The sequence below is a fragment of the Marmota monax genome, unplaced genomic scaffold (genome assembly GCF_021218885.2).
Source record: "Marmota monax isolate L192 unplaced genomic scaffold, Marmota_monax_Labrador192_F-V1.1 WCK01_AAM20220418_F8-fsc00073, whole genome shotgun sequence".
Taxonomy (NCBI): domain Eukaryota; kingdom Metazoa; phylum Chordata; class Mammalia; order Rodentia; family Sciuridae; genus Marmota; species Marmota monax.
In genome coordinates, this window is record NW_026692846.1 from 8,745,991 (window position 1) to 8,772,416 (window position 26,426).

General features: G+C 60.2%; 1 protein-coding gene across 5 annotated transcripts in view; it reads left to right on the forward strand.

Moving 5' to 3' along the window:
* St3gal1 (ST3 beta-galactoside alpha-2,3-sialyltransferase 1) overlaps window positions 1-25,653 on the forward strand; it is a 73,740-nt gene extending 48,087 nt beyond the window's left edge. For all 5 annotated transcript variants that reach the window (XM_046448918.2, XM_046448915.2, XM_058580871.1 and 2 more), the window contains exons 3-8: window positions 9,867-10,750; window positions 16,320-16,516; window positions 17,420-17,599; window positions 18,864-18,909; window positions 19,982-20,101; window positions 21,690-25,653. In XM_046448918.2, coding sequence (XP_046304874.1) covers window positions 10,445-10,750; window positions 16,320-16,516; window positions 17,420-17,599; window positions 18,864-18,909; window positions 19,982-20,101; window positions 21,690-21,863 — 1,023 coding nt within the window. In that variant the 5' untranslated portion in view covers window positions 9,867-10,444 and the 3' untranslated portion in view covers window positions 21,864-25,653. The remainder of the gene's footprint in view (window positions 1-9,866; window positions 10,751-16,319; window positions 16,517-17,419; window positions 17,600-18,863; window positions 18,910-19,981; window positions 20,102-21,689) is intronic.
* Window positions 25,654-26,426: the final 773 nt, after the last annotated feature.

Below are 26,426 nucleotides of genomic sequence, written 5' to 3' on the forward strand. Positions count from 1 at the left end.
ACAGCCAGGCTACCACCTCCTCACCTGGCCCTGATCCCGGTGACAAGCTTCCCCAGGCGAGTCTCCAACCCACCCTTCTGAACCTCTGTCTGCTTCAAGGGAGTGCTTGTTTTCTCGGGGGACCCCAGCAAGAGGTGCCGGGTTAGAGGAGGAGGGTTTGCATGAACAGCAGCGACGGACGAGGGCGGGGGATGAGCGAGAGTTGGTGCGGGAGGAGAGGGGAAACCGAGACCCCAAAGGAACAGGCCTCCTCGGTCACTACATGGAGACGGGCTGCCCTCTGGATCCCCATGGAGTGACCTGTGAGCTGCCCTTCCCTCCAGGCTCCCTCTGCCTCTGTGCTCACCGCAGTCCCTGGTCACGAGCCAGCTGTGGCCGTCCTTCCTCGGTCCCAGAGCCGCATTCCAAAGGCCTCCACCTCCCTGTCTGTAACTGGGGCTGGCTGCCCCACCCCCCAGGCCCTGATCTGCCTGGTTTGTGCCCTGGCCAGTCCCTCAGGAGCTGTGTGGCCTTAGGAAGGCCTGGCCTCTCCGCACAGCTAACTCCTCTGCAAAGCGGAGCTCAGAGCAGCTGCCTGAAGACCCGGGGCACTTACACGGACACTGCCCGGATGGCAGGCCAGGCGCACACAAGAAGAGATGGTCGGGGCTGCCAAAGAGACCCGAGGTCTGGACAAGGAAGGGCACAGCCAGGGGCCCCAGATCTGGCCGGAGACCTCCTGTGGGTTTTTGCAAGAACTAGAGCCAAGATCCTTTCTGGCAGCCTAGCAGGAGTTGAAGGGGTGAGATGCAGGTGACAGGGGCCAGACCCAGAGGGCGGCTAAGCTGAAGCCAGCCCAGGAGCAGCCAGGGCTGCGCCCACCTCACCGGGTGCCTCCTGCTGGCATTGGGCGTTTTATGGCAGACAGTGCTCTGGAGGGGCTGGTGGCTGTCACAGGGAGCCCCAGGAAGGAATGCAGGGCACCTGCACCTGAGTGCTGCAGGACAGACCCTGCTTCTGTGCCGGCCACAGGCCACACCAGTGACAGGTCTAGATGACCACCCCAGTTGATGAAGTGCTGGCAGCAGTTGAATGGGGTTGGAGAGGATTCTAGAAAGAGGGGCTACCTGAGGCGGAGGGAGTCAGCTCTCTGGCAGGCGTCTGGAGGAGTAGCCTGGTTCTCCCATGTGGAGGGGGAATCAAGCCACCTGAGGGCGCCGTCTGTAGAGATGACACCTCAGTGTCCCCTGGAGTGTACAACAAACAGGACCGTGGGGCCATCTGTGCTGGCGAGATGGTGATGGGGCACTCTAGGTGGCCGAGGAGGGCACTTTAGTGGAAGGGTCACTTACAAAGTTTCATTGTGGTCGAGGAAACGGGGGTGGTGTGGTCCCTGGGATGGAAAGAGTGGGGGTGTCTCCAGCCCTGAGCTCAAGGGACGAGAGGACAGAGACTCACTGCTTCCCTCGACAGAGCCCATTTATAGGCAGGACATTTTACAGAAGCAAGAGGCCATCAGCCCTTGACTGCCCCATAGAGCTAGTTCCAGGCAGTGACCAGCCTGCCCAGTGCAGTCCAGTGCCCTCCCTCCATGCTCCTGGCCACGTCCTCTCTGGCGAGGGCCAACATCGTGCCTGGGATCGTGGGAGCCACTGATGGACTCAGCCCCTGAGTCACTTGGGCAGAGGAGGTGGGGGACTACGTGTAGAGGAGAGCAGACACCCAGCTCGCTGCCCGAGCCTGGGTAGTCACGGCTGCCTGAGCACACACGTGGCAGCCCTCCCTGGCAGGCAGTGCCAGGGCACAGGATGACCCCGTGGGTGGGGCCGTTCTGTCACACCTGACTTTGCCTGAATTGCCACCAGCTGTGACCCCACACCTAGTCAGAAACCCCCTGGGACTGCTTCTGGCTTCCAGGATGTGGCCCACACCCTCATGGGTAGTGACGGCAGCCTGTGCCCTCAGCCCCACCTGCCATCCTTCCTCCGCTGGGCGTTGCCCCTGACCTTTCCTGAGCTTCTTGGACTCACCTGCTCTCCTGATACTCCTTTGCTGCTGCCACGCCTGGGGGGCTTCTGTCCTCTGCACCCAGTGACCTGCCCACCCTGCTAGGCCCTGGCCACTGCCAGGTGCTCAGGACAACTGCTGGCCCATCCACGCTTCTGCTTCATGGTAGGGCAGTCTGCTGTATCAGGGGGGTCTCCAGAGGGGCAGAGCCCACGGCATGGACGCCTGTGCAGTGCCTCATTTAAGGAGTCGGCTCACGCTGTCCTGCCTGGGGCTGTCAATCAGGAATGCGCAGGGCAGGACCTGCCTCGCACCTCAGTCTTGGGGCTGGTCTTGCTCAGTGGATGGAGCCCACTCACTGGATGAGAGACCCTCCTTTCTTCCCTGTGGATGTTGACCACATCTGTTAAATACCTTCCCGCCAGCCCCCAGGCTGGCTGGGCCACACTGCCAGGCACGGTGGCCCAGCTGAGATGATCCATCCAGCCACCCACTGCAGAGTGTTGTGTGATCCCTAATTTCCTCAGCCTCCGCCCCAACCCCGGGAGGCTGAATTAAAGGAAGGTGAGGCTGGAGGTCACTCTCCTTATCCTGGCCATCAGCTGTCCAGCACTGGACGGAGCAACTGCTTGGCAGCAAGTGCCCAGTGAGTGGTGAAGGAAGCGACGGAAGCAAGAGGGGAATCTGCAAAGGAGGAAGGCAGCGGTGGCCATGGCCAGGCGACGTGTTGGACATGGGGGTGGCGGCCCGTGTCGCGCTCACGAGCATGTATTCTCCACACCCAGTGCTCGAACACGTGCTCCTCACTCGCAGTACTGAATTCCTCTAGCAACGGTGATCCCAGGGCAGGTGACATTGGCTATATCAGTATAGTCACACGCTTTCTGATGACAGGGATCCCTTCTCAGAAGTGCCATATTGTGCACTCCCATGATCCTGTGACTGTCATTGAGGCCAATGCCGATGTCAAGGTCATGGGCTCAACTAGTGCCGCTCTTACCAAGGTCATGCTCTGCTCGGCATCGGATGCTGGCAGTGATGAGGCTTGTCTGTACCAGTGTCACCAGGAATACTTGTGCCCTGCTGGCTGTGACAGCTCCAGTGTCATAGACAACAGCAATGACCACCATTGCATAGAAGGTCCTTAAGCAATTCCCGATGGCCCCAGTACTATCCTGCCGCAGTCCGGCTGCAGCAGAATAATCAGGGGGGTGACGAACAACTTGTGCACGTTGATACAGCAGGAGTAGGAGCCGTTTATTGCAGGACAGGAGCAGTATTTATACATTCCACACAGCTTATCTAATTAGCATAAACTAGATACATCAGTCAACCAATAAGGAATCTCCACACTTAATTGGTCGCTTTTGTTACTTTTCAAACCACTCCCTCTGGCATTTTGCCAGGCACCATCCAGACTTGTTTACGAACTCTAACATTCCCCTGGCAAAATGCCAGGTGTTATTTTGACTTGTTTACAGACTCTAACTCCTTTCCTGGGGGTCGGGAGTTGTTGTGGGTGCTTTTCGCCATCCGTAGATGGACAGCGCTGATTCTGATGTCTATTAAATATTCCAGATTCTAAGTATCTTGGTTATAGCAGAGGGGTCTTGTGAAGTGACCATCAGGGCTGACTGAGTATCTGATAAATTGCTCTTTCCGTGAGCCCAGGGTGAGCCAGGGCTGGGGTCACGGTCCCATTTTGCAGAGGAGAATTGGCTACCTGAAGTCCTAAGGTGGTTCCTGGCTGATGCCCTGGGGAGGGCCGTCTCCTTATCATGGAGATCAAGGCTGCCTCTCAGGCCTCCCTCGCAGTGGCAGATGTCTCTGGTTTTCTGGAGAAGCTGGGTCTGATGGCGGGGGCAAGAGTGTGCGGATGCAGCTCAGCCAGGGGAGTGCAGCTGCCTCCTTCAGGGTGGGTGGGGATTAGGTGGGTTCATGCTGACTGGCACCCACTCCAAGCTGGACAGCACATGCTGTGCACTATGCCACCAAGGAGCGGGGATGGTGCACCCCTCCTCTGCACTTCCTTGCTGGGGCTCAGCGTGCCATTTTGAATGTATGAGCTGCATCGACTCATTTCCCTCTCTGCACAACCACGTGAGGCAGGGACTAGTCCATCCCCACATTCTGACGAGGAATCCGAGGCAAAACTCCAAGTGGTCCCCGCTGCACCTTTGTTGGAAGACCTGCAGATGCTTGGGCCCAGTGCTGCAGCCCGGGGCTTTGAGGCCAGCAGGCTTCAGGAGGCCAGCACAGACCAAGACGGTCCTCATCCTGGAGACGGAGGCAGATGGGTCTGGAGGCCAGTACCCAGGTCTGTAGGCAGCTGCAGCTGCCCAGCAGCCCCCCAACCCGTGCAGGCAGGAGGAAGGTCCCTCTGCTGCCCACCCAGCGTCCTTGGCCGACTGAGGCATCGAGATCCCTGCCGGCAGGAAACTGCGGCCCCAGCTTCCAGCCCTGCAGCTCCGGGGCAGCATGGAGGAGGTGGGGACAAAGGCCCACTCCAGCAGACAGTGACCTGCACTGGGGGCCTGCAAGAAGCAGGGCACCCTAAGAGCTCCGGGCCAGACAGGGTCAAGGCACAGGCAGTTACATCTCCAAATCAGAATCTGTGCTGTGAACTGGCCCCGCGTCAGCCCCGACTCTGGCCTTGGATCATAACTGCAAGTTCCTCGAGGTCTCCTTGAAGGTTCTGCACATCTCCATCACAGAGGTCCCCCTGTGTGACAGCCAGGGAGCCTGCAGAACCACAGACATGAGCAGGGAGGTCTGATCATCCAGTGACGGCAACATGTGGCCAGAAGGACTCCTGAGCCTAGGGGAGGGACAGGTGGCGGGAGGCCCAGGCCAGGGCTGGGCTGCATCCACCCAGCGAGGCTTCCAGGCAGGCGCAGCCTGCAGCTCTGAATCACTGGGTCACGGCTGCTCCTCGGGCCGATGTTCCGAATAGGGAAATAGAGCAGAAATCAGACACTCCCTATAACAGCTCAGAGGCACGAGGGACTCTGCGCAGGGTACACTCCGTTTCCAGAGCCAGCACCTTCTTCCTGGAAACCCAGGCTTAGCAACCAGCAGATGTGCAGTGGATGGGAAAGGAGGGGAGGAAAGAGAAGGGAGGGGCAGAGTCAGCCATCGGTCCCACGTCTGGAGGACACGGTGCTTGGTAGGAAGACAGGGGCCAGGCCCTCTCTGCCTCTCCTGGTGCAGGGACTCACCCCCAGCCTCTGTTTCCTCATCTGAGGTCGGGGTGCAGTGGTGCAGTGTGTAGATTATTGTACCCAGGGTCCCTTTGCCAGGAAGTAGCTGATACAGCATTTGCACCCAGGGCTGCTGTGGCCTCAAATGGGGACAGTGAATCTGCAGACTGAAGAACAATGCCTGGAGCATGCCCCGTGGGACACTGGCAGCCGGAGTTGAGAGGGGCTGGCCTGTGCTGGGTGCTGTAACTCCCAGAGGCTCCAGAGGGTGGCACACCAGCATTCCTGAGCCTGTGGGAAGAGGATCCCAGGGATCCAGGAGTAGAAAACTGGAGTGACTGGGAGCTGAACTCAGGGGCCAGAGAGAACCACCAACTCAGGCGGGTCTGTCCCTGCAGCCCCCCCACACTGTCCCTCAGGCCACTGCATCCTGTCCTGAGGCACGTCTGCTGCTGAGCACTCAGGGTCTGGAGACCTGGGCCCCTCCAGTGCATTATGACCCCCTCCTGGCAGCCCCTGAGAGGTCCTGGCCACTGAAGCAGAAAGCAATGAAGCGCCAGGGTCCAAAGCCCTGAGCAAGGGAAGCAAGGAATTCTGTGGGTCAGAGGCAACCTGTTGGTTGCAGCCGGTGTGTACTGGCTGGTGCCTGGTTTCCCTCCATCTTTTACGTAACTCTGGCAGTAGGACAGGCCAAAGCACAGAATTGATCTACGTCGCACACCTACTCTGCGCACAGGGCTGAGCTGCTCACTGTGCGAGTCACTGCATCCTACAGGAGGCCCTGATGAGCATCATGAGCTCCATTGTGTAGACTCAGGAACCAAGGATCAGAGAGGTGAAGTGCCTGGCCTATGGCACACAGCCAGGAATGAGGACGGTTGGGAATTAAACTTGGGTCTGAATGTGACATTTTTATTCCAACAATTGTTGGCTGGGATCCATTGGCAAATTCTTCATGCAAACACAGTTGATGGATTCCAACTGTCCAGCGACAAGGCTGGGGCTGGAGAGCAGATTGGAAACGTTGTTCTTCCTTCCACTGGCCAGACTTACTCTGCGTACCCTGTGCCACCACGGGAAGCCAGCCAGCCAGCGTCCCCCCAGGTCAGGACACAGGAAGACCTGGTTTTTAGTGACCAGAAGGCTCACAGCAGCTGGAACCCAGAAGGGACCGGGAAGTCACATGGGTGGGGGTAGCTGGTGTGTGTGGAGGGCCTCTGGTACCCAGTGAAGGCTGCCAGAGCTGGCCTTGGGAACAGGGAGGTGGTGGCTGCAGAGGCTGCGCTGATCTCTCACTTTGCAGCCTGTGGACCTGCTGGGCTTCCCCTCCCCATCTGCTCGTGGCTGGTGCAAGGAGATACGCTGGGCACCCGAGGGCCCTCCGCCCCCACAGTCTCCTCTGCATTTTCCAGGCCCCTAACACATATAGGACACCCCTCCAGGTCCCACGAACACAGAGGAGCAGGGGTGGACACCGTGGTTTCCAGGTCTGGCTATGGCAGAAGCTGCGTTAGACCATAGAAGCTGAGAAGCTAAAACGGACGGGTAGGGAGATGAGCACGTGCGTGGGTTCAGGACAGCCACGTTCCAGGGGACCAAGAAGCTGGAGCGAGGGGACCACACAGAGGAATTCACGGCTGCGCCCCTGTTCTTCCTGTCGGGCGTCCTCAGTGTCCGAGTTACCTGGGTTCAGAGTTTAAGAAGCCAAGCAGGAAGGAGCAGCGGGGACACTGACAAGCCACCCTGGGGTGGGGCCATGTCACGGCACAGGGGACAGAGACCTGAGAGAAGGGCTGTGAGGAAGGTCTAGGCTTCAGAAGCCTGCGCCCTCGGGAACGGTGACCAGAACCACGCCAGGTGCCCAGGAGGGCAGGCCCAGCCCAACGGGAGCACCGTCCCTGGGTCCCTCCGCCGTCAGCTGACTGCCCTCCCCAGCCTCCCGCGTCACCCCGGATGTCCACGGCAGCCGGGCAAGCCTCGCGCAGGACCAGGCGTCCAGAGAGGGTGGCGAGAGGCCAGGTGGTAGGAACAGCCCCACTGTAAGCAGCCACCCCAGGGCGGCCGAGGTGGACCTTGAAGACACTGCGATCGTCACTTGCTAAAAAACAGACAAGACGGAGAAGGCACTGAGAGCCGGAGGTCATCAACAGTGATCAGACGGACGTGCTAGAAGGAAGAGAAATGTGACCCGGGGAAGGACTGAGGTGTGATTCCAGCAGACTGTGCAGGGTCCTATGGAGGGCGCCATCCAACAAGTGGGGAAAGACCAGAAATGAACCCAAGAAATGGCAAGAAGAAGAGAGCCCAGGAGAGGAGTGACCGACACCACTGTGGGCGCCCCGGCGGCAGAGCCTGTCCTGGCTGTGCCTGCCCCCTTCCCTGGGGCTTGTCTGCAGCTGCGGTGGTGCCCGGGGCGTGGGGAGCGCTGCCCGCCGTTCACAGGGGCTCAGTGAACATCCTCCCCCCGCGCTGTTCTCCATTCACAGTCCACGAGCTCCAAGATGTCCTCTTTGTCCCTGCTAATTGTCCCCAGCTCCCTGTTGCGGGGCGGGGAGGGGGTGCTGACCCTCTCCAGAGGCCCCCCTAGTGGCAGCCCCAACTCCTGAGTCCCACTGTGCCAGTGACCTGCTCAGGCGCACACACCCCACGCCTCTCCAGGATTCCCGCGGGGCCAGGGGCTGATGGCCACTCTGCAGCAGGGACGGGGTCGCACCCCTCTGCTCCCTGGATGGGGTCACCCCAACCAGCATCAACCCAGAGAGCTGGAATCTCCCAGCCCTGCCAGGGCCCGGGGGCCTCATCTCCACGTAGGACCTGTGTGACCAACGCACTGGGGTCTGTGAGGACGTCTCAAGCCCTGCTCATTATGAAGACAGGTGTGTGAGACCACGTCACCCCTGTGCTCCAACCCACACAAGGGTCCTTGTCCCTCAGAGACGACCCGGTCTTGACTGGCCTCCACAGCCCGACCCCCTCTCATGCAGCCTGCCACCCTGATGCTCCTGCTCCTGAAGCCCTGGGCCTGCTGCTGCCTTGGGAGCCTCAATCATGCATCCTGACCATCTAGCCAGGGCCTGGAATGGCATGAGGACCAGCATATTTGTAGGGAATGAATTAGCTCAATGGGCGGACCTTGGTGGATGGAAGGGCAGGACTTGAGCAGAATCAGTTATCAGCCCTGTTTTGCAGTTGAATGAATGGTTCAGAGAGGTTAGGTCACTGTCCACACTCACACAGTGCATGGTGGTACCGCCTGGGGAGAATCAGACCTTCTGTCTCTTGCTCTGTGCTTCTCTGCCAGACCTTGTGTTGGCCTTCATTCCCACATTCCTTCTGGCCATGGAACTCCACTGAGCACAGGGTATGTGCCAGGTGACAGGACCACAGGGCTGAGGCCGAGTTTCCCCTGAGCACAGGGTATGTGCCAGGTGACAGGACCACAGGGCTGAGGCCGAGTTTCTGTCCTTCCGGAGCTCTCTGCCCAGGGAGGAGAGTGGACGGTGCAGGCAGAGTGGAGCTGGGGCCTTGTGGGGCCAGGAAGACCTATACTTGACCCTCGGAATGAGCGGGCTTCCCCAGGACTCTATACCAGCTGAGCCCTGTGAGTGCCAGCCAGCCAGGCACAGTGGGCTGGGCTTTCTGGACAGTAGGACGGCCTGGGCAGGAGCACCTGTCACACGTGGGTCAGTCATTTTGCTTCAAGTTACAAAGAATCCGCTTTTCATGAAGGTGGGGATTTATTCTCTCAGCTCACTGGAAAGTCAAGGTGTGGGGCTGGCTGCAGGTATGGCTGGGTCTGGGCTGTCCCACTACTTGTCTGGGCCTTGTTCAGCTCTCCTCTGTCCCTCCACAAGCTATTGACCTCCACATCTCAATGACGAACTTGCCGCAGCACTGAGGCATTTGAATGGGGACTTTCCAAGCCACGACCCATGAGAGGGCCCCAGTGGGGGCCCCAGAAGTCACTGCCCCCCTCTTGCTGTGGTCTCGGAGAGACCACCAAGAATGGACAGGGGGTTATGGATTAGGGCTTAGATCCAGCGTCCTCCTCTCCTGTGACCTTGTGACCCTGGAAGAGTCATTTACCATCCCTGAGTCTCAGTTTCTTCCAAGACACACAGGGAAACTGGTATCTAGTGGGGTGGGCTCTGAGGACTATCTGGAGATAGCCCCACGGTGGCCCTGAAGGGATCGAGGACGTTCACACACCGCGGCCACACACTGCTCAAGCAGAGCTTGACGGTGGCCATGGGAAGCCCAGCTGTGGTGGTAGAGGCGGGGACCGTGCGCTAAGTGTGACATTTTTCTTGTGATTCTTGCGGCTTCTGCTGCTGCAGTTCAGGACAGGTGGTCAGATAAAGTGTTTGGGATCCTGGGTGCAATGTGCACCCCGAGCCCCCGACTCACCCCGCAGGCTTGTGCTGAATGCTTCCTTGTCCCAGCTTCGGGCTGGGCGAGGCGTGGAGGGGTCCCCCCCCCTTGGCCTTGGTAGCCATTCAGACAGACAGGAACTTCCCATTGCACACACACATACCCTGGGGCTCAGGAGGGCAAACCAGTCCCCGCAGCCCCCCAGGTTGGCCACACACACAGAGGGGAGACCCCAGAATCCATCTGAGGCCATGCAGGAGAGCGAGGTGGCCGGATGTCATCTTTCTTTCTTCCTCTTTTTCTATGCAGATGATGGACAACCTCTGTGTGGTCATCAAGACGGCTGCCCAACTGCCACATCCCTGGTGACAGCATGGAGCGACACGGCTCTCATTAAGGATCACCAAAAACCACGCGTTCTGGAGGAGGGTAGCCAGGAGGGCGCCCTGCATCCAGGGCCAAGCCCCGTCCTTCCAGGTCCTCATCCCGAGGGTCCCTGGACTGTTGCAAAGATTAATTGCCCGCGAGCCCCTCTGAGTGGGAAAGGAAATCACTGTTATTACATTTAATTAAAACTTCATCAAGAGACATTATCAGCTCATTTGGGATCGTAGAAGAAACAGGCCACATTATTTCCTAAAAGACCGATTGCAGGCCGAGAGCCAGGCCCCAGGAATGGGCTTTGGGCACTGCCTGGGCGTGTCCAGGGCACAGGGGCGGCCACATCTCCGTGGGGGTGCAGCTGGCGCTCACAGCCCTTGAGGCCTTCCTGGGGACCCCAGCCTCCCCTCTGATCGCGCCTGCGCCTCCAGGACCTTCTCTGTGCTCCTGCTCAGTTTGGCGGGGTTCCTCCGGCCCGTCACAGGGGTCCCCCGCAGACAGTGAAGATGGTGGCCATGCGGAGGAGGACCCTGAAGGTGCTCACCTTCCTGGTGCTCCTCATCTTCCTCACCTCCTTCTTCCTCAACTACTCGCACACCACGGTGCCCGCCGCCTGGTTCCCCAAGCAGATGGTCCTGGAGCTCTCAGAGAACCTCAGGAAGCTGCTCAGGCCCCGGCCCTGCACCTGCGCCCACTGCGTCAGCCAGCAGGGGCTGTCGGCCTGGTTCGACCAGCGCTTCAACCAGACGCCGCCGCCGCTGCTCAACGCCCACAACGCGTTCCTGGAGGAGGACACCTACCAGTGGTGGCTGGTGAGTCCTGCAGTGGGCACGGGGCGGGGGCGGGGGCTCCAGGGCCACACGCCAGCCCTGCGAGCACCTGTGACGTGTGCAACTGCCGAGGACCGCGAGGCTTAGGACCAACTAAGCCTGCTGCTCAGGGCTGGAGGCCAGAGTCTGAGGTCGCGATGTCCTCAGGCCGGTTCCTCCGTGACGCTGTGGGGGACTCTGGGGAGCACGCTGTCCCTTGACTGACAGCTGTACCGCCTCCACCTGCAGGGCCATGCTTCCCTGTGTCCCATCCCTCTCCTCCCATGAGGGCACCTGTCCTTGGAGCCAGGGCTCACCCAGTGTCCAGGCTGATCTCTAGAGGTCCCTCACGGCTTCCTGCAGGGCCCTCCTTCCAGGCCACATTCTCAGGCTCTGGGGACTGGCCCTGGGCCCATTTGGGTACCAGCGGTTCACTGTGGCAGGTGGTGCAGTCAGAATGCAAGGTCACTGCCATGGGAAGGTAGAGATAAGAAGCAAGCTGACTGCAGGGGTTCCTCCATATCTGGGGGTGAGCCCCCTAATGCTCCAGGGCATTTGCATATAACCTGCTCACATCCTCCATGAGCTTTGACCATCTCTAGATGACTTAAAGTCCCCAACACCACCTGAATGCCACCTGAATGCACGTTGTTTGGTACAGATGCGATTTTTTCAGCTATTTTGTGTCCGCGGTTGGTTGATCCCATGGATGCAGAACCCATGAGCCTGGAGGGCCCAGTGCAAGCAAAGTAGCCTTGGAAGGAAGTGCTCTTAGGAAGGTCACCTGAGATGTGTCATCATGACAAGTGTGGAGCCTAGGACCCACCTGCAGGGAGACAGGCGCCTCCTCGGGGTGGTGCTCTGGGGGTGAGCGGGCCCCGTCCAGGACTGAGACGTACTGGCCAGGAAGTTAAGGGACGGGGTGTCTGAACTTCTCAACCTCCCCTCCTGGGTTCGGATCAGTAGCCTTGTGGGGCTTCTACTGCCATTCACAAAGGACAGAGAAAGCCAGAATATCCCCCCCCCTCAGTGACATTAATGACGTAATACTGTAAATGGGGTGGTCAGGGACGACTCTGAGGCTCAGACCCAAATGCAAAAAAAGGCACCAGGCGTGAGAAGTTCCAGAGAACATGCTGCAAGTCCTGGGGATAGCATGTGCAAGAGTCCTGGGGGTGGCTGGTGTGTTGGAGGGGTGGAGGAGGTCGGGGGCTGGGGTGCTAGGAGAGCAGGTGCCAGGAAGAGGAAGACCCCGAGTGAAGGAGGTCCAGCAGGAAGCCACTGTGGGACCCCACCCAGCCGAGCCTGGCCTCTTCATCTGAAAGGCCATTCTGGTTGATAAATGCAAAGTGGATGGAAGGGAAGTGAGAAATCTGCCTCAGTGTCGGACTGCTGAGCACTTCTGTGTGCAGGCCCAGTCTATGCAGATGGAATAGGCGACATTGTGCAGGGAGAAGTGCACACACAGTCCCCAGCCTGGGTGAGGGGTGTGGAGCAGGAGGTGGGCGGGCAGAGGCCGAGGAGGAGCAGCTGGCCACCGGGCCCTCAGAGGCTGTCCCCATGACTTCTGCAGCAAGGCCCCTGTGGGCAGGGGGTCGGGTCGTGCGTCGGGCTGGAGGAGTGAGAGAGCGTGCGGGAACGGAGGGGCATCACGAGCAAGTGGCCACCCGTGCCTGGGGCGCTCAGGACCCCTCACGCGCCCTGCTGAGGGCAGGGCCTGGAGTGCACTGGGCTGCAGAGGCAGGGCTGCCCTCAAGGCATTTTCTGTGAGGAACCCTGCGTGGGAGGAGCACGTGGCCTCCTTGACAGGAGTGGGGACGCCTGTGAGCCTCAGGGGGTCCAGCGCGGGGTGGGTCTGGAGCCCAGCTGGACCTGGCCTGGTAACCTGTGCTGAGCACCAGGTCCTGAGTGGGCTCTGGGGATGTGACAAAGAGCAGGACCGGTGGGGACCCCCATGTCTGGAGAAGGAGGTGGTGTGCTCAGCCACAGAAGGGACAGGGCAGGGGCTCAGCCTTGACCTTGGCTCCACTGATGTTGGACTGACAGGGTCACCGGCCACCTTGCCTGCAGATGGGACACCGGCTACAGGCCCAGTGCAGGGCAGGGCTGGGAGGCCTGGGACTCGCCTGCAGGGAGACAGGTGCCTCTCCAGGTGGTGCTGTGGGGTGAGCAAGCCCTGTCCAGCACTGGACATGTACCTGGAAACAGGCCAGGACATTAAGGGACAGGGTGTGTGAACTTCTCAACCTCCTCCTGTGTTTGGCTTGCAGACTGTCCCCCCCAGTGACATCAGTGACATAATGCTGAGTGACCCGCCCCTTGTATGCCGTATGTGCGAGATCCCAGATGCTGATGCTCGGGTTTCCTCCAAGTTCTTCCTGGGTCTGTCCTCATGCTCTCGCCAGCTGACCTCCGAGCCCCTTCCCCGACGCAGGCTCTGCTTCTGCCTCCCAATGCAGAGCTGGACAGACCAGGGTCCCTGCAGAGTGGGCCACACGTTGCTGCAGGAGACGGGCAGGCGATCAGGGCACGGCACTGTGGGCACCTGCGGTCATTCCTGCTGGGCTCCCTGCCCATCACCTGGCCTGAAGTCCCCCCCATCTCTAGCTCTGGCCAGTCTTGGTTCTGACAGAGAGAGGGTAGCAGTGTGGCCGCGCACACGCTAGGCGGGTGCCTGGGGTACTGTCCGGTCTCCACTGTGTCTGCGGGACAGTTTCACTTCCACCCTGTGGTCCACGCTTCCCACTGCCGCTGGCATGGTCCCGTGGGAACGCTTGCTGCCCTGCCCTGGCGCCAAGTGGGCATGGGCTGTGCTTCTAGCCGGGCGCACAGCTGACCCCAAGCCCTCAGCCCCAGCTGCCCCTGCAAAGCCCGTGTGTGGTACAGTAGGTGCCCAGGGAATGTCGTTGCTGGGGACACGGGCACACGCAGTGCCTGCTCCCTGGTAAGGGCACATGGTGAGGCCGCTCGCTGCTCCCAGCACCTGGTCTCGAGCAGGCGGGCACAGCAACCCTCTCTGATGGCCTCCACTGAGATTCCCACCTGGGCCTGGCTGGGGTCCTCTACCCCGGGGCGCAGGGTGGTCCCTAGACACCAGGAGCAGTGGTGCCACTCAGCTTGTCAGACAGGCAGGGTCCCCAGGAGGTTGTCTGCACATTGGGAAGGTGGGGTGGCCCCAGGGATCTTATCAGAGCCGGGGTCCACCCTGAACATGGGGTTGCTATTGTGGTAACGCACGCGGAGCGCGACGTCCATCACGTTGACACCTGTCAGGGGACAGTTCACCAGCACCCTCATGCTCAGAGCGTCCTGTGGCTCACCACTGCTCACCCCCACCCAAAGTCGGCACCACAAGGCCAGCTGCCCCCGCCCCACCAGCCCCTGGACCCGCCCTTGGCTTCTTACCTTGGTGAGTCTGACTCTCCAGGAAATGCCCCTCCACGGGACTCCTGCCAGCTGCCCTGCCCGTCAGGCGGGTTTACTGTGACGTTCTGAGGCCCAGAGCGGCAGCCTAGAGCGGATCCCCTTCCTGTGTAAGCGGATGATGTTCTCTCTCATTTGCAGGCCACACTGGGCTTATCTGCCCCTCCACGTCTGGATCCGTGCGTCTGTCCACCTCTTGACTATGGTGAACGGTGCTCCTATGGGCGTAGGTCTCCCAATACTGGCCCATACTGGCTCAGGACTGTGTTCACTCCTTTGGCTGGGCAGCTGGGAATGGCATGACATGAGGAGTCACTGTCTTCCACAGTAACCGCCCCAGTTTACAGTCCCACCAGCAGTGCACAAGGGTTCCATTTTCTCCACATCCTTTGTGATTTTCCTTTTTAAAAATTATAAGTGTGCTAGTGGGGGTGACGCGTGCTACAGGTAATGTTGCCTTCAGTTTCCCTGTGGCCTGTTTTATTAGTCCATTTTTCATTACTGTAATGAAATACCTGAGAGAGACCATTTTATAAAAAGAAAAAACGGTCTGTTTAGGTTCACAGTTCTGGAGGATGAGGGCTTTCATCTGGAGAAGGCCTTCTTCCCAGTGGAGTCCCAAGGCAACAGCAGGAGCATGACAATAGACAGATGGCACATGTGTGGGTCTCCTCCTCTCTCTTCCATTTCTTGTAAAGCCACAAATATTCAGCCAGGGGGCTGCACCCTGATGTCCTTTTTAAATCCTAATCAAGGTGGCCCAACAGCTGAACACCATGGTCGTGTGAAGTCTCCATCCTCTTAAGACCTCACAACGGGGATTAGGTGTCAACACATGCAGCCTTGGGGTCACTCAATCCATGTCCAAACTGGAGCGCCTGTCCCACGTCTCCTGCCCCAGGAGATGCTAAGCTGGTGAAGACCAGAGCAACAGTAGGGTCTCCTCACATGCCTCTTTGGGGGGATTTGGATCCCTTCCATGTGGCGGGGACTGGACTCTGAGGACCTCTGTACTCATCTCCCTCGTCTCTGGCCTCCTCTTCCTCTCCCAGCCACCCCGTCCCTGGGGCAGGGTAGTAGCTGATGGAATCACCCCATAGCGCAGCATCTCCCCCACCCCACCCACAGGGCTGGGCTTTCTGAAGGTCAAGTCTCAAGGCTGGAGGTCGTCGGCTGTGTTTGGGGGAAACCTAGGGTGGATTTTTGAAAGCCCAGCTTCAGTTCCTGGTTTGCATGTGGCACAAGTCACCTGACCTTTCGCTGAGAGCACCTTCCTCACCTGTGTCTTCATGGGCCAGGTGCCACGCAGCTCACACCGTATCTCGAGGGCTCCAGGGCCCAAGTGTCCCCGGAGACACCGTTCAGACTGGGCAGTGCCTTAGGGACCAAGAGGGTGACCTACTTGTCCTGGCTTTAGCACCAAAAGTACTGCGCCCAGGAAGTACTGCATAAGGGACCAGGAAGGAGTCCTGGGGCAAGGGGCCTTTGAGCTGGACTCAGAAGGTGCAAGCCGTGTGCTGTCAACACGAGGGAGGGCCTTGTGCCTCCAACGAGTGGCCGCCCTTTGGTCGGGATGGGGAGGTGCAGTAGTCCTGGGGCTGCGGAGGGTGGGAGCATGAGGGCAACAGAGGCGGGGTGGGCAGTCCATGTGTCCCAGGCCCTGCTGCTCTGTTAAGGCGTGACCAAGGGCCCGGAGCCCCAGGAACCTGGCATCCAGAATTGGGAGCCATGAGGAGCAGGCAGGAGTGTGACCAACCCCAGAGGTTCTGCTGGGACCCTAGGGAGATGGAGGCACTCCAGAGGGTGGGGGGCCAGGGTGAGGGGCTGTGGGACCATGAGGGGTGCAGCGCCCCAGCCTCCCTGGGCCCTCCCCTGTAGCCAGCGTCCTGCCTCCGGCTGTCAGCACAGGCCGCCGCACACAGGAGGCGTCTGTGGACATTGGCAGAGTGAATGAGGGCACTGTCCTTTCTGTCCCTTGAGCAGCCTTGGGCTCCTTGGTGGGCAGCTGTGTCTGAGCTGCTGTCACCTCCAGAGCCCACAGGCAGGGCAGCAGGAGGTGCCAGCAGAGGCAAGCTGGTGGGCAGGCGGCCGGGGCACAGAGTCTGCCGGGCCAGCAGCAGCACCAGGCCCACCGTCCCCTCCTCCACAGAAGCTGCAGCGGGAGAAGAAGCCCAACAGCCTGAACGACACCATCAAGGAGCTGTTCAGCGTGGTGCCCGGGAACGTGGACCCCCTGCTGGAGAAGCGGTTGGTGGGCTGCCGGCGCTGCGCGGTCGTGGGCAACTCGGGCAACCTGAAGGAGTCCTCCTACGGGCCTGAGATAGACAGCCACGACTTTGTGCTGAGGTGAGGGCCGGACCCCCAGCCCCAGTCTCCTGGCTGCACACAGGGCCCTGGCAGGGCTCAGGTCCGAAGGCCAAGGTTCTGATCCTGGAGCCCCGAGGTGCACCCAGGGCCCACTCCCCTGTGTCCCCCAGCTCTGCTCTGCAGGCTGAGTGGGCCAGGAGGGCCTCTGTGGGTGCAGAGAAGAACCTGGGGTTCCTGGGAGCTTGGCGTGGGAGGCCTGGAGAGAGGGCGGGGGTCTGAAGACACTGGTCTTTCAAATTCATACCCCGTTTGCAGTCGAGGCTGTGACAGAACCTTAGGCTTCTAATGTCAATCTGTTTCCTTGTCCCAAGTTACAGACATCCCCACAGAGGCCCAAGTCTACCCTGGGTTTCCTGTGACCCTGGCCGCATTGCTCACCAGGGCCCCAGGGCAGGGCACAAGCCTGGGTGGGCTGGCGCTCCCCAGCCACCTCCTCCAACAGCCCCTGTTTCTGTGCCTGGACATGATGTCCTCAGACCCCTGACTGGGCTCTCAGTGTACCTGGTGTCCAGTGGGAACGTCTGTGGTGGAGGCAGAGTCAGATTCGGGGTCAAACAGACCTGAGGTCAAGGCTGCCACTGGGTAGCTCCATGGCTTGGACAACCTGTCCGACCTCAGGTCTCAGGGACCATGATAAAGGACCATGGAGACCTCTGGGTGTTACATATGAGAGGCCATCAACCATGGGTGGTGGCTCCCTTGAGATCAGAAGGACAAGTCGAAAGCCTTTCACCCTGTTTTAATCTGCACATGGGAGGAAGTTGCGGCCCCGGGAAGAGGGGACACACCCGAGGTCACAGCACATCTAAACCATGTGACCTGTGCCCTGAGGCTCCAGGGACACCCAGGCCACACAGCACTCTCCCTCCCTTCCTCTCCCAGGATGAACAAGGCCCCCACGGCGGGGTTTGAGGCCGACGTAGGCAGCAAGACCACTCACCACCTGGTGTACCCCGAGAGCTTCCGGGAGCTTGGGGAGAACGTCAGCATGGTCCTCGTGCCCTTCAAGATCACCGACCTGCAATGGGTGGTCAGCGCCACGACCACAGGCACCATCTCCCAGTGAGTCCCCACTGCGCACTGGTTGGGGCTCGGCCTGACCTCCCAGCCCCCGGGCATGCACCTGCCCCCCACTCCTCCTGCCTCCCCTGGCCAGGCCAGCTCTGACTGGGCTCCGCCTCCAACCTCTTCCACAAAGACACAGGCCTCACCATCCTACTGGGGACTCCTGAGTGGACCTCCAAGGTCCACTCCCCAGAGGCCCTGGACACTCGGGTCCCCTGCTGCAAAGACTGCACACATGTTCTGTCCACCCCCACCACAGCTCTGGCCAGCTCCCAAGGGCCACAGCCGTTGCTCCAGGAACTGTAAAGTGGGCCTGCACTGGGGCACAGGGTCAGGTGGGCACTGTGGTTGCCATCTCTGCCTCCCCAGGCAGGTACGCTGGGCACGGAGCATGGGCAAGCAGGAATGGCTCCTGGAGGCGAAGGGGCCCCGTCTTCTGACCAGGCCCCATACAGGGCACTTGAAGCTTGGGATTGTCTTTATCCCATGCCATGGTCCTCCTTAGGTCCATTCTCCCAGGGAGGAAACAGGGTTTGGCCCGACCACATGCTCAAGATCAAACTTGACCCGGTGCCTGGGCAGCCATTTGGTTCCAATTCTGAGGCCTGAGCTCTTCCCAGGAGGGAGTAGATTCAGTTTTCCTCTTTCCACATGCCGCCTGGTCCCAGGCCAGGTCTCCTAGGAGCCGTTAGTGCCAGGAACTCGGGTTTCGGGAACTGCTTGGGCTATCCGTGCCCCCAGGGCTCAGGGAGCAGGGAAGAGTCCAGGGCTGGGAGGAGCAGGGCCCAGGGGGCCTCAGCAGTGGTCTCCTGGTGGTGATCCCAGGCTCTGCCGAGTCAGCTGCAGTGGGTGGAGCCCTGGCTTCTGGGCTGGTGCCCTTGACCTGCCAGGTGAGCAAGGCCAGCTGGGGCCACATCAGCCTGCGCCTGTCGCCAGCCAGCAGCCCAGCTACTGAGCACAGGTACTGTGGACCTCAAGGTCCAGGCCTCACGGGTCCCCCTGTGGTCCTTCAGCCTGTGCTGGGAACAAATCCCAGTCCTGACTGTTCTGGGAAACCAGCCACACAGTCCCCTGCTGAGCCAAGGCCGCCCCCTGGTGTCGCAGTGGGTCTGCTGCTGGCCGGGCCCCGCTGAGGCAGGGGAGGCACCTGTGGGATGGAGAGGCCCCCCTGGCCTTGCCTGCCCTGCTCTCCAGTGGACGCCCCGGGGCTGCGGGTGCTCTAGCTGCTCCCGCGTGCTAACCGTCTTCTCCCCACCTGCAGCACCTACGTCCCTGTGCCCTCGAAGATCGGGGTGAAGCAGGACAAGGTGAGTGGACTCTGCCCCGTAGGCCGAGGGTTCCTGCTCAGCCCTGCGTTGCCGTGGTGCTGAGGCTGCACAAGGCCCCGGCCCAGGCCAGTGCACACGGGCCTCAAAGTGGGGTCTCCAGAGCAGCAGCAGCAGAGATGGCAGTCTGCAGGCCACCCCAGACCTGCCCCCGAACCCGAGGTGCTGCCCCGTAATCCGGGGTGTGGGCTGCATGAGGGCAGCTCCTGCCGTCCCCGAGCGGCTCTGAGCCGAGCCCCAGCTGGCTCCGACTTTCCAGGGGGCTTCCTGTGCCGACTTGACACGGGTAAAGGGCAAAAGAAGGAAGGAAGCCAAGTGCCCACCGCAGGCCCTTCACACACACGTCACATTGAAGTAGGCTCAGAGAGGTCCCTAACCTGCTCAGGGACACACAGCTAGCTGGTGAGAGGGCTAGGACTGAGGTCTCCCTGCTCCTCCTACACCCTGCCCTGTGCCTGCCCTGAGGGGAAACCACCAGGAGTTTGTAGGGAGGGAGAGCAGAGGTGGCAGCACCTAGAAGCCAGACTGAGAGGTGAACTGCTCCCCAGAGACTGCAGACCCTCCCTTGCAGTCCAGTCAGGAGGCAGCATCAGGCTTCCTGGACGTGCACAGCTCTGTTGCCTGAGAAGTCCCCCCATGTCCTCACGTGGCCTGACACTGATCCCTCGCGTTGGTCATGTGCCTCCCTGAGCCTCGGTTTCCTCATCTGTGGCAGGAGGAGAGGGAAACCACCATCCCGGGCCACTGAAGGGTCAGAATGAGCCCCACGGTGCCAGGCAGAGCAGCCACGCCAGGGTCCTGGTTCCCTCTCCTGCTGTTTCCTGGGACCCCTTCTGTGGGAGGCCTCAGCTCTCACTCCTGGGCCTCCTTGGGTCTCTCCCAGCTCTGTGGCCCTTCAGCGCCACCTCACAATGTAGGCAGGGTCCATCCTTCCCACCAGCATGTGAGCAAGCCCTCTCCAGGGCCGTGTCCCCCTGACCACGATGGTGTTGGCCAGTAGCACTCGCGACCTTTGCTGACCAGAGCCCCTCGGGGCCCGACCCCCCCCCCACAGATCCTCATCTACCACCCGGCCTTCATCAAGTACGTCTTCGACAGCTGGCTCCAGGGCCACGGGCGGTACCCGTCCACTGGCATCCTCTCGGTCATCTTCTCCATGCACATCTGTGACGAGGTAGGCCCCTGGGGACGAGGGCTGCCCTTGCACAGTCCTGAGAGAGGCGGGTGGGAGGGTGGGCCACCAGCTCCTCATGGCTCAGATTCCGTGTCTCCACGTGGCCCATGAGGCCTGCCTCCTGGGGAACGTCCAGGAGCGACGGCCCTCTGTGAGGTGGTCCTCAGGAGTGAGGGTTCTGGTACATTCTGGGTATTGGCCAAGGCAGCACGAGGACGGGGTGGTGGAACCTCATACTCGTGTGGACTCTGGGAGGGACACTTGGCTGACCCATGGTCGTGACCTCAGGTGCTCCTGAAGACTGTCTGTGCAGCCCAGGCAGCACCCGGGCACATCCCGGCCCACACGCACTGGAAATTCTGGGAGTGGGAGCCGGGTGCCCACGGGTGCCCTTTCCCACCAAGGCTGAGGACCAATGACCTTGTGGAGATGTCTGCCCACCTGGGTCTGTGTGTCCACGTGGCTGAGGAGCAAGACCTGGGGCCACACCTGCCCTCCTCCTCAGCCCTGGGTTCAGACAGGGCACTCCAATGTCCCTGCTTGTCATATACAACCCGTGCCCACCCCCAGCCCGCCTGGTCCCTGGCTGGAATCCCAGGGAGTGGCCCTGAGGGGCAGGTCCCCATGTCCCTCCCCCTGGGACTGCCCACCCCCACCTCCAGCCGGCTGCTGGCCACCCAGGGTCCTGTCTGCCCTCCTGTCAGCCTGGGTCCGTGGAGGAACTTACTGAGAACCTGCACGTGCAGCAGAGCTGTCCCCTCCCCTCAAACCTGTCCTCCAAGCCAGATGGCACGTCCTCTCCCTGGAGGACCCATGTGGCCCCTTCCTACTCACTTGCCAAGACCCAGTTCCAATGTCTCCACCTCAGAGGGGCTTCCTCCGCCCCTGGGGCCTGGGTCCTGCCTCCTTTGTGCCGTGGGAGCCCTGAGCTCAGCCTTAGTCCCTCCGAGGAGCTCAGCTGGTGGCAACATAAGCCACAAACACCCAGGAAGCCGAGGCTGACTCCCATGTCACCTGTCCGGTGGCTTCAGAGAGAGGGCCACCCAGCTCTGACGCATCCAGCCAGCGCTGGGCATGGGAGGCCTGCTCACTAGTGCTTACCACATGTGAGGACCACGCCTCTGGCCAGCGGGGGCTCAGACCAGGAGATGTTGGCCTCCCCTCGGGGGAGGAGCACTTCCTGTCACCTGCCTCCTGTGACCACCATTCCTGGCCCATTTTCCAGATGAGGAAAGTGAGGTGCAGAAAAGGGACCCGACACACCCAGGGCCAGCCGGGTCAGGAGCCTCTGCCTGGCTCCAAGCCCACTCTCCACTGCCCCTGCCCAGGCCCTCGAGGGTGGAGAAGAGGTCGCCCTGGCGAGGGCTGCCCTCAGGTCACCCGCCTGCCGTGCCTCCTGAGGCCTCCAGGCTGCTCTGGACTGAGATTTGCTTGATTTGCTTTGTGTTTGTCGAGCCCCTGGGGACCTGGAGAAGGATTTCTAGAATCTTTGGATATCCACTGTGACGTGGGGTTCAGGGTGGGCTCCCTTGCCTGGAGTCTCTGCTCCAGGTCCTGTGTCTCATCTTACCTTCACTTTGCCCCCCAGGTGGACTTGTATGGCTTTGGGGCAGACAGCAAGGGGAACTGGCACCACTACTGGGAGAACAACCCATCAGCAGGGGCTTTCCGCAAGACAGGGGTGCATGATGCCGATTTTGAGTCCAACGTGACCGCCACCTTGGCAGCCATCAACAAAATCCGGATCTTTAAGGGGAGATGACATTGCGAAGGCATCAGGACGCACACACATGGCACCTCGATTTCCAGCCCCAACATCTTGCTGGAGTCTCTCCCTTCCCGGAGCCCCCAGGGCCAGCCTGGTGGTGTGCCCAGGGCCAGGCACAGCCTTCTGCACCCTATTTTCAGCAGCAGCTACCCAGCAGAGTTGCCCACTCTGCCAGGGCCCCAGAGCGAGGCTTAGAACCTGTCCCAGGTGGGAGCAGCCCCTCTGCTGCCCTGAGCTGGGGGAGCTAGGGAGGTGCTGGGAGGCTCAGTCTGCAAGTGAAAATTATTTTGGCTCCTGGGGTGGAGGGGACCAATGTCGAAGACCCCCTACTCTAAAAGACAGGTGACCCCTGGGAAGATGGGAAGAGGCTGGCCAGGCCTGACTCTCTGACGCTTACTGGGATGCGTGAGTGACGGCTACCTCTAGGCCAGAGCCCCACTGGGCCCTGCCAGCACTGGGGCGAGACCTGCCTTGTGCACGAAGCCTGGCCTCTCGTCCTGGCCTCTCGTCGTGCCATCCCTTCCTGAAGCTCACTGAGGATGGCCGGGACAGGCCTCTGACACTGGAGGTCGTCACAGCTGCTTGGCCACCGGTTTCCCACGGGCACAGACGCCTCTTCCCAAACTCTTCCCTGGAGTGATCAATCTCCGTGGTTCTGATCGTGGCCGAGAGCAGACCTGACCACGTCCATGTGCCTTTGTACTGGGGAAAATGCACGCACGGCTGAAGAGACCCAAGGGCCCCACGCGAGGTGGGCACCCCCAGCCACCCCCTTGCTCCCCGGCGGCGGGGACTCGGGTTCTGGTTTATGAGGGATGACACTCGGCCACCGGTCATCCAATCTCGTTTCCATGGACCACTGGGTTTGGTGCCTGTTTCCCAAGGGCCTGGGCTCCGGGCCAGTTGTGTTGGCTGCCTTCTTGGTGTCCTGGGGTGGAATGGGGTACCCACGGATGGATCGGCCACCTGCACATACCTCACCTCGTCACTCCTCGTCACTCCTCGTCACTCTCCCGCCTCGTCACCTTCCTGATTATTTATTGATTGGTTTTTTAATTCAGCTGTTCGCACGCGGCTGCAACCCTCCTGGGTTTCCACAGAGCTTCCGCTGCTTCCCGGCAGCTGGGGCGGAGAGCTTAAAGGAAGGGCCTGGGAGTCCCTGGAAGTGAGTGGCTGGGGGCCGGCGGTGGGTGGCCCAGGGTTGTGTTGGTGGAGTTTGGAAGTCCCCTCCTGCCTCCCCACTCGCACCCAGTCCTCACGTCCCTCCTTCCCACCCGACTCAGTCTCAGGCCAGGCGACTCCCGACTTAATGAAACCTCCCTGGGGCTGGAGGTGGGGAGCCACAGGGGACAGTGACGGTTGGCTGCAGTTACTGATGCCCTATCAGAAAACCACTTTTCCCTTGGAAGGCATTCCCTAAAGGCCAGTGCTGCTCTGGGAGGTCCGTGCCCCTGTGGAGCAGGAAGGCTGCAGTCATGGCAGCCGCAGGGCCCGCTCTCCCCAGCTCAGGGTCCCCACAGCTGATGGGGAGGGAAGAATCACTGGACTTTGGGGGCCTCTGTCAGGAGCCACACGTGGCTTCAGGCCATTCACAAGGGTCCTCAGAAATTGCACACTGACTGTGATTTTCCCAAGTCTGCATAGGAGTATTTTGGGATGGGAGAGTTTCCGTATTCTTTATAGACACTCAAGATTCGGGATCCAGAAGGTGGTTTTGTTTTGTTTTGTTTTAAATCTGTTTAAGCTTTAAAATCTTACCATATTTGAGACTCTGTGCTTGGGTAAAGGGTGGTCAGTCACCGTGAGGCCTGGGTGCATCTTCTGAGGCTAGAGGTCACCGTCACACGTGGTGTAAAGAACTCACAGATGCTTATTGGTCGCTGATCCACCCCAGGGACAAACTGGAGACAGGTAGGCCCTGGTGCAGAGAGGGCGCTGACTCCCGGGCCCCGCCTGACCATCTCCTAAAAGCTCGGGTGTTCAGGTGACAGGTTCAGGCTGACAGGCTACCTCCTGGGTTTTACTGCGTAAGAGCAGGTCCCAGAGCTGCAGTCCGCCTGCATCTGGGCTGGATGCCGCCTGGGTTGCTAGTCTGGTGGCCATCTGCTCTCTCCTGCAAGTGACCTTCCAGCCCACGGGTTCAGCTCTTCATTTTACAGATGAGCAAAGCAGGGCCCAGAGAGGGGATGTGACTAGGGAAAGTGCCCCTGTTGTAAGAGCACAAGAGTTGGAGCAAGATCAGGACCTTGTTGGCTCCGTGTTTAAAATGCAGAACCTTCTTCGTCTCCCTGGCTGAGCAGTGGGTACCTAGCCACATGGCAGCCAGTCACATGGCCAGAATGCAATGCTCTGATTGGCCCTGGGGTGAGGATGGCCGAGAAGCAGGTCTTTCCACCTGCAGGTGAACAGGCTCTTCTGTGTCCACCACAGGCAGAGTTTACTGCAAATGCCCCTCAGGGGGTGGACAGCAGCTCTGTGCTTGCAGGGGAGCACGGGGCTCCTGCCTGCGGCACACACAGTGAACCCAAAACCCCCGAGGTGGGGCCACGAGATCTCAGCAACTTCCAGTCCTTCAGGGGCCCCAGCGAGCCGGCCCCTGACCTGCTAGTGATTTGCATTACATCCCTGCCCATATCCACTGCTAGGAAAAGGAGAGGTCTGCAGCCTTTGGCTCCCTGGAGGAGCACAGGACAGAGAAGCAATTCTTCAACATTTTGAAACCGGGTTTGTCCAGCAGAACATGTGGGCTGGGCTTAGGGGGCGGAGTCGGGAAGCCAGGCAGGGAGCACCATTGGGCCAGGGACACTCTCCTGTAAAGGGCAAGTTGAGGAATTCTGTGCTGTGGCATCAGAAGGGCCCTAGAAGCCAATCCTACCTCCATGTGACTCGGGCCTCTGGGTCAAAGGTGGAACAGAACCAGAGAGAGCATTCAGCCTGGCTCCCGTGCTTCTCTGTTCCCCTCGAGGCAGCGTAAGAACAAGGAGCCCCCCCCCACACACACCTGCTATGATGGAACCCACTTCTCCAGGGACACCCAGCTCTGCATGGCCACTGTCCAGCCATTAGAGGGCCGGATGCCTACCGTGTCCTCAGGAACCAGCACCAGTCCCCTATTTGATACCATGGTGTCCAGTGTGGACTTCTAGTCTGTGGCCACGTGCCCTGAGCTGCTTATCCCCCCTGTGGCCTGGGCCAGCCAGTTTTGAAGTTGTCAGATCTCTCTATTTGTCAGGAGGGTCCCTGATCTGTGTCCCTGGTACCCCCTGACACCTGGGAGGAGACGTCAGGGCCACTCCTGGGAGGCCTCAGCCCAGCAGAGTGCCCAGCCTCTTCCCTTCCTAAGAGCCCACCAGCCTCCAGCTCCTGGTCGCCCCAGGACTCCGACCCCAGCTCAGCTCTACCAGTTGCCCTCAGCTGCCCCCCTGCCAGGGCCCAGGACCAGGACGGTAGCTTTAATCTCCCCACATCAGGAGCTGCCCACAGGGGTGGGCGTGGGGTCCCCCCTCCGGGGGTTCCTTCAGCCCTGGCCCACTCCCCTTAAAGCCAAAGCTGATTGAGCACTTTCTCCTTTGCCATCTCCTCCCTTGGTTGTTGGTGATTTAAATCTCGCTCCCCTCCCCGCGCCCCCTCCGTGTTGATTTTGCCAGAGCAGTGAGTGACCTGGATGCATCTGAGTGACCTGACGTTGGCGAGTCTGTCTCTCAGCCCCTGCTCGGTTTTATTTATTGTGGAATATTTCCAATGATCCTAATTGAAGTGAATAAAAAAGAGCTATTTTATCGTTTGGCTGTGGTGGGTGCTTTTCTATCGTGTCCTGGCTTGGTCCTGGCCCGATGTATGCATTCCCTAGAACTTTTCAGTCCTGAGTGGTTCGAGGCTTCGAGATCTCCGGGAGCCTCCTGGGTCATTTCTGTCACATGTGGAGAGAGACCTGGGAGACAGAGCCAGCGTCAGGGCTGGACTCGGCTGTGACACTCCCTGCTCTGTGACAATGAGTCTCCTAGCCTCCAGAGCCTGTGGTTGTCCCATCTGTCAGTGTCACCCCTGGGGCAAGGGACCACCCCAGCAGGCACAAGCCCACTGCTCAGCGTATTCGCTTGGTCTAGGGGCCTAACATGGCTGAGGTAATGTCTTTCTGTCGCCCACAGAGACAGGCATGTGGACATGAGTTGGGTCTAAAGTTGGCACAAACCTCCCATTTCAATTTTTTTTAAATTGATCCAGAAAACCAGTAGTAGCCCCTGCAGTGAAATTACTGTAGATGTCCAATGGGGATCCTCAAGTTTGCACACCCCCTTCCTGGGCATGACCTTGAATTCTCCCCACAGCCTGCCAAGGCTGGCCACGGTGGAGGCAGAGACGGGACGCAGACCCAGCTTCCTCGGCAGCCAGCTGCCCCACGCTCCCCTGTGTTCGGCAACAGGACTTTTCCCAAGTTTTCTAGACGTGGGCATATGGTGCTCCTCCAAAGGCATCCCCAGATACCAGGTGGCCAAGCAGCCCAGGGCACTTCCTAGCTTGCTAGTTGCTGCAAGTTGCTTAACCTGTCTGTGCCTG